The 7,542-nt window shown below is 52.0% G+C and overlaps 1 protein-coding gene across 1 annotated transcript; it reads right to left on the minus strand.

The window, feature by feature from the left end:
- Positions 1–2,633: 2,633 nt before the first annotated feature.
- Positions 2,634–7,395, minus strand: LOC103807198 (ceramide synthase 4-like; the record flags this gene model as incomplete). The annotated part of the gene is made up of 8 exons (XM_009079919.1): positions 2,634–2,711; positions 4,231–4,375; positions 5,381–5,487; positions 5,621–5,749; positions 5,985–6,077; positions 6,748–6,798; positions 7,133–7,190; positions 7,277–7,395. Coding segments are annotated over 8 exons (780 nt in total), but the record flags the coding sequence as incomplete, so codon positions are not given.
- Positions 7,396–7,542: the final 147 nt, after the last annotated feature.

The following is a 7,542-nucleotide window of genomic DNA, read 5'->3' on the forward strand; positions in this document are numbered from 1 at the left end:
CAGGGCAGAGCAAAGGAACTCCCCCAGCTGCAGCCAACCCCTACCCAATGTCAGTCCTGTTTTACCCTGAAACAAGCAAGTTTCACTGGTTATGTAGCTCTGGCTAAAATTGCTTTTATTCCAGGCTGGAGAGCAGCACAGGAGGTGTTCTGGATCTACACCCTCAGGTATGTGATGACAAACATTTGCACTCTGGGACACTTAGGAATCTTTCTTCAGTTTCCTTACTCCTCTTGGGGTTCATTGCTGCCCAGACTCAGCCTCAAAATCCCCATCAGGGCACTGAGATGAGGGTGCAGGGGGCTGTGTGTGGGGAGGAGGAGGAGGAGGGTTTGCTGGGCAGGACTGTGGACTCAGAGCAGTAGGGAATTGATCTCCAAGGGCTTCCCAGGGGTGGAGCAGCTGAGAGCAAGGGGAACAAGAAGAGAAGAGCCAACAGCACTGCCCTGGGAGGCTGCACTGCAGGTGTGTCTGTCACCTGTGCCAGCAGAGTCTGTTCCTTGGTGTGACCCAGCAAGGAAAATGAACCTCAGAGAGTTCCTGAGCTGAATGATTAATGTCTCTGGAGAATGGAGAGGCTTGAAAAATGGGGGAGGATGGAGGGGGGGAAAGCAAACCTGCCCCTGGAAGCACTGTCAGGGTGGCAGGTGAACTCTGCCTGAAAGGGAGTGGGAGAGGTTAAAGATGGTGTCCTCTGCCATTGGATGCATTGGGAGGACTGGAAATGGCTTTAAGATGGGACAGGGGAGATTCAGATTGGAGATTAGAAATAATTTTCCCTGTCAGGGTGTTCAGGCACTGGAATATTGCCCGGGGATGTGGTGGAGTCACCATCCCTGGAGGTGTTCAAGAGGTGTCTGGATATGGTTTAGAGGTTCCAGCAGTGACAGGTTAGTGGTTGGACTTGATGATCTTGAAGGTCTCTTCCTACCTTGATGACTCTATGGTTCTATGACTCTCTGGAGCTCTCTCAGTGCAGATTTCCCTCCTCACCTGCAGAGCACAGGCTGTGGCTACAGCAGGGACAGCTCTGCCTGTTCTCTGGGCCCAGGGGCAGTTGTGCTCCTGTGCCCTGGTGACAATACATCCTCCTCCTCCTCAGGCTTCACTGTGGTCTGATAAATGCTCTTAGCTCTTGAGCTAAGACACTGTGTGTTCCCAGGAGCTAGTGCTGCCCAAGATGCTCCTGGGTCTAACAAACAGCCTTGGAAACTGAGTTTTCTTGCCTGAATAACAACCCAAGTGGAAAAATGATTTTATTACAGAATGGGCAAAAAGGTTATGGCCAGGCTGGAAAATTACTGATTAAAGGCTGTTAAGTCTAAGTGCTGTTAAAACTTTAAGCATGAACTGTAGGTCTAGTATGGGGCTCAGCTTAGCATTCTGACCCTTGTGATTCTTCCTTTTCATTCTTACCCTTTCCTACCCTGATCCCTTTTTTCCCCTCTCACCCCACACACAGATAATTTTGGGGTTATTTTGGTGGTAGATTGATTGATTTTTGAATTTGAGTTTGCTTTTCCTCTGTGCTTTAACCACTTATTGGATAGCAGAGTGAACCTTGTTGTGCTTTCTCTTCTACACCAAACCTGCTCTTGCTGCTCCCTTTGCTGGGGATTCCTTAAGTGACCCTAAAACATTTGTTTGTGGCAGCTCTGGAGGCTGCATAGATCTTTTTTTGAAAGCTGAGATTCTCATTAGCATTTGGGGCTTTAAAAGGAAGATTTGTACTCAACGGAGAGGGTGAAATAATTCCTTAGAGCAAGATTTGCATCATGTGGGTGGCAGGGGAAAACAGAGTTTTTTGGGTTAGGTGTCAGTAATGTTTTAGACTGACATTAAATGTTATGCTGAAAACTCCATCAGGTCCAATATATTGCAAGGTGAAGCCTCACCCAATCCCTCAGCTATCCCATTGAGGTGATAGTGTTGTAACACACTTATTTTCCAGGTTTGAAGCTGAAATCTCAACCAATTCAATACACCCCTAAGGGAAGTTTCCATTTGTACTGAGTTAGAATTTCTGGTGGAAAAGTTTCAGTTCCTTTCAATGTGAGGCCCTTTCTCCCTGAGTAAACTTCAGTTAGCAGAATCCTTTAGACACATGAGCTCTTTGGTACAACTCACAGCAAATGCAGCTTCTATCACACCCATTGGCAGAAATATTTGGTTTATCCTCCCCCAAAGCCTGAGGATTTCATGCTACACAAGTCAAACTCATTGGCCTTCAAGTCCTTTCACGAGGTGTCTGGCAACACTGTCACTGTCCTCTGAAGCTGCAGTGTGGGTAGATCTTCTGCAGGTGTAATTTATTACCTCATGGACTTTTGGGGAAGGTTTTGAGATGATCACAGAAAAGCATCAGAACTCCAGCAGCTTGTTCCAACCCTCTTCTCCTTCTCCAGGGGAACTTTGGCTGGTGGAGCCTTTTTTTCCTGGATCAATGACCAGGAAAGGTGTAAGGAATGGTCCTGAAAGGAGAATTGAGGGAAACACCTCCTGGAGTGGTTTAACTGCCTGTAAACACCGTGGGAAAGTTCACCTGCCCCAGGTAGAGCTGTGTGAGCCTCTCCTGCTCAGCCTTCCCATGGTCCAGACTCTGCTTGGCTCCTGGGACTTGCAGTGACCCCAAGTTACTGCTTGTTCTGGGCCATGTCCTCTGCTTCGCTCCCGTCGCTCTCTTCGGTGTCACTTCGGGTGTCTTGTCTCTTCTGAAGGGAAGAAACACAGTTCAAATGAGCTGCAACACCCACACCATGGTGTGTCCCAGAGGGACATTCACTGCTTTGGGGGCTCATCTGACAGGAACCCAAAGCCACCAGGTGTGATTGTGTCCCAAGAGCAGGAGCTGACTGGGCCCTGCACTGGGAGCTCACTTAGCTGCCAGGGGGTGACTTTCTCCCCTAACTTTTGGTCACAAGGACAGAAAGCTGAGCAGGAGCCAGCAGTGTGCTCAGGGGGCCAAGAAGGCCAATGGCATCCTGGGCTGGAGCAGGAACAGTGTGGTCAGCAGGACCAGGAGGGGATTCTGCCCCTGCACTCGGTGCTGGTGAGGCCACACCTTGAATCCTGTGCTCAGCTCTGGGCCCCTCAGCTCAGGAGGGACATTGAGGGGCTGGAGCAGGTCCAGAGCAGAGCAACGAGGCTGGGGAAGGGACTGGAGCACAAGTGCCATGAGGAGAGGCTGAGGGAGCTGGGGGTGTTCAGCCTGGAGCAGAGGAGACTCAGGGGAGACCTTAGCACCCTCTACAACAACTCCCTGACAGGAGGTTGGAGTCAGGTGGGGGTTGGTCTCTTCTCCCAGGCAACCAGCAGCAGGACAAGAGGGCACAGACTCAAGCTCTGCCAGGGGAGGGTTAGGTTGGATATTAGGAAGAGATTTTTTCCAGAGAGAGTGCTCAGGCATTGGAATGTGCTGCCCAGGGAGGTGGTGGATTCACCATCCCTGGAGGTTTTCAAGCTGAGACTGGATGTGGCACTTAGTGCCATGGTCTGGTAACCACAGTAGGGTTGGACTTGATGATCTTTGAGGTCTCTCCCAACCTGGCTGATTCTATGATTCTATGATACAGAATGGGCTCCTCTTTCTGCAATCCCCTGCTGCTCCACTGAGTGTATTCCACATCATTTCCTCAGCAAAACTACTTTGCTTGGAATTTAGCTTCCATGGAGGGGCAGTTCCAGGCACTGTGGAGGTTTTTTTCCTGGCCACAGATCCCCCAAAGCTTTCATAAATCCTCTCAGATGACCTCTGCTTACATGAGCAAGGCATGGTGCAGCCTCTCTGGTGACAAATTTTGTCCCAGCAATCCCTAGACAGACTCTGGAATGCATGGGGAGCCTGTGGAAGGCACCCAACACCCAGAGATGATGACACTTAGTGTGCTGGTACAAGGTTTACCTGGTTGCTCCTTCCTCACTCCACTTTGGACATATCAACAGGTTCTCCTTCTCCCAAACCACCTACTGAGAAGCCTTTGGGCAGTGAGGAGTGAGGACTGTGGTTGGCTCCCATGGCACTAGGGCACAGCTGCAAACTAGGAGTGAGTTCCTGCTCTGATCTCCATGAGCAAAGTCATGCACACAGCTGCCAACACATGCCTTCAGGAGCTCTTGGGCTGCTGTTGGGCAGACCCACCTCCCAGCCCTTCCCTGCAGGCAGGCAGGAGTCACCCTGGACCCTGAGGTCTCTCCTGAGCAGTGGTGGCACAGAGGAGACAATTTCCTTACCGCACCACAGAGGATGACATTGAAGGTCATCCGGAGGATCAGGTAGGACCAGAAAATGTGTAACAGCAGCAGGACCATCAGGAAAGCAGTCATCACACAGCTGATGGGGTACAGGGGCAGCTTGCTCACAAGGTAGTAGTATATGCTGTGGGAGAGAGGGAGAGGCAGGTGAGAAGACACAAGACTAAACCAGGTCAAGTATCTTCACACTTTAAAGGTCAAGTGTCTCTCTGGCTGCTGTGCCCCCAGGGCAGAGCAGAGCTGCACCATCAGGCCAAAATCAGCAGTGATGTGAGAACTGACCTGTCTCAAATCCTATCAGCAACCTGTAGTGCTCCCCAGCAGGAAGGAGCTGGCAGCATTTCTCCAGTTTGGAGAGGAGGGATGGACAAAAATGAAGGCACCAGGACACCTCTCTGCTGGAAGTTCAGTGAAAGGTTCTAAGCTGAAGGTAGGGAAGAGCTGGGGGTGCAGAAGAGCAGCTGGGCAGGGCATTGCTGAGAGCAGAAGTCACAGAAAAGTCTGTGTCACCAGTGATGGGGACAGAAAGGAGCACAGCATGGGTCTGGGAATGGAGAGCAGCCAGCACAGAGCAGTTCAGTGCAGGAGAGAAACAGTGAGTGCTAAATGTGTCCTCCTCCTCCACTTACCTAGGACATGACAGGGAACCTGCACTGGAAGCTAGTGAACAGTGCTGGACACAGTGTGTGCTCTGCTCTTGCCTTCCTGGGTATCTGCTGCTGGTGCCAACTTCAACAGACCCTGAGTCTGCCCTGGGACAGCTCATGGGAATCACAGAGCATCCTGAGCTGGAATCCCTTGTGGGATCTGCTGCAGCTGCATGGAGCATCAGAGCATCAGTGAGCCCCAGGTGAGAAACAACCCCTGCCTGGCAGGGGTGGTGAGAGCATGGCAATGGAGGGGCAGAGGCTGTGGCTCTAGATTAATTGAGTTAATTAATGATGAATAGAGTTCAAAACTTACTGGTTTATTTCATTGGGCTTCTCAGTTTTACTTGAGTTAGTCTTTGAAGTTGCCTGTAGTGTCCTGCTCTCTACCTTCCCCCCTCCTCAGCACAGAGGGGTGACCTCTCCAGGAGCTCAAACAGTGCCCAACACTCATGTTCAGAGAAGAGCAAAACACAACTCACAGCAGTGGGAAGAGGACGAGTCGAGAGGTGATGAAAACCACAGCAAAAATGAGGAAGGCTCCTTCACAGGCTCTCTTGTACTTCAGGTAATGGAGCATCTTGGCCAGCTGCAGAGAAACAGATCTCCACATGTCCCTCGTGCCTGTGCATTCCTCGTGGGGCCTGAGGGATTTCCCACACCCTGCAGGGCTCACCAGGCTTGTGGGGACCTGTCCCAGGCCTTTGCACCCCATCACTTACCTCCAAGATATAATCAGAGGCATCATGGAGCACCATGACCATCACCCCAAACCGTATGAGATTGGCACAGTAGGAAACAAAGATCAGAGTGATGGTGGCAATGTGGTGGATGATCTGTTCCTTGAAGTCCTGGCAGGAGAAGAGAGATTGTCAGTCTTGACCTGGTCCTGCATGCTGCTGCCTCACTGATGTGTCCAACACCTCAGTGTCCCTGCCCAGGGCAGGGGGTGGCACTGGATGATCTCTGAGGTCCATTCCAACCCCTGAACAGTCTATGACACCCCTGGGGAGCTGAGGGGAGGGAACAGCCTCGTGGTGGGGACTGACTGAGCCAACAGGTTGTGATTGTGTTGGTGTCACTCACCTTCCTCTTCACATCGAAGGGCAGAGTGGCCACCAGTGAGCAGTAGAAGGAGAGCTCCAGGAGGTAGAACCAGCCCAGGGTGGGTGGGAGAGGCTGTGAGACAAGTGATAGGCAGTGTGAGAGCTCTGCCTGGCCCTGGGCACAGGAGAGGAGAAGGGTCTTCCTGAGCAAAGCCCCTTCAGTCAGCCTGCATTTGGCACAGCAGGGCCTGGTGGAGCCTCAATTCTCCTGTTCCCCATGACTGAACCATCTGCTGATGCACTGACCAGTCCTGGCCAATCTACACTGAGAGCAGCTGGGGCAGTCAGCTCTCATCTCCATCTCTGCTTCCACATGTCAAGAGATGTCCTAGAGTGCTGGAATCTCCTGAGCTGGGAGGGACTCCTAAGGATCATCAGTGCAACTCCTGCCCAGACACCCCAACACTGCACCCTGTGCCTGAGAGCATTGGCCAAACACTCCTGGAGCTCTGTCAGCCTTGGGGCTGTGACCACTGCCAAGCTGTTTGTTGTGATGTGAGGGTGACAGATGAGAGGGATAGTAAAATGGGATGGGTGGGTGTGTTAGGAGTTAGAAGAAAAAAGGTTTATCACAAGGCTGTGCTGTGTCAATGCTTGCAGGTTTTCAAGACTAGACTGGAGAAACCTCAGGTAAGTTGGTCTGAGCCCTCAGCAAAGTGCTGTGAGCAGGAGGTTGGACAACAAACCTCCTGATCCCCCTCCCAGTATGGATCATCCTGTGATTCCATGTGCTTGCTGCTCACCTGTTGTGGAAATTTCAGCCAGCACACGGTGTGGTCCCAAGCCCAAGGCTTCTGCAGAGAGAAGGCAGCAGTGAGAGCCACAGCCTCACAGTGACTGTGGGAAGAACTGATCCAAGGAGTCAGTGTGCTAGATCCAACCTGGCTTTGAGTTTTGGCAAAGTACATCTGCCACCAAGGAATGCACAGGAGGTCACCTGCAGGGGCTGGAGAAGCTGTGGAGCAGCCACAGGCAACTCTTGTCTGAGCTGGGGGAGTCACTAAGACTAGAACATCACTGAGATGCAGCCTGGGCCACCCAGGGCAAAGGAGACTTGTGCTCCTGAAGTTGTCCTTCTTTAGAGCCACAGTCAGCCCTGATGGGTTGGCACTGTGTGCAGGTACTTACATCGTAGAGGAGAGCCAGGCCCCAGGTGAATGAGGTGAGGTAGAACACAAATCTCCAGCTGCAGCAGACAACAAGGGTGGTATTTCAGCTCTTCCTCCAGGAAGGAGGGAGGGAGGAAAGAATGTTAGATAGTTCTGTCCTTACCAGGCCTCACAGAACCTCTTGCTCAGCCTCGGTCGCTCCTGCCCTCGCCGGGCCTGGAACCAGCTCTGCACCTTTCTCACTGTCAGGTCACTCTGCTTGGCCAGGGACAGCAGCTCCTCCTGCAGAGCAGGCAGCACTGACTGGGGTGTCCAGAGGGTCAGCTCACCTGTCCTGGCTGTCCCTTCTCACCAGCAGAGAGGGAAGGGAAAGGGAAGGATGGGAAAGGAAAGGATGGGAGAGGAAAGAAAGGATGGGAGAGGAAAGGG

This window comes from Acanthisitta chloris, unplaced genomic scaffold, assembly GCF_000695815.1.
Source record: "Acanthisitta chloris isolate BGI_N310 unplaced genomic scaffold, ASM69581v1 scaffold29498, whole genome shotgun sequence".
Lineage (NCBI taxonomy): Eukaryota > Metazoa > Chordata > Aves > Passeriformes > Acanthisittidae > Acanthisitta > Acanthisitta chloris.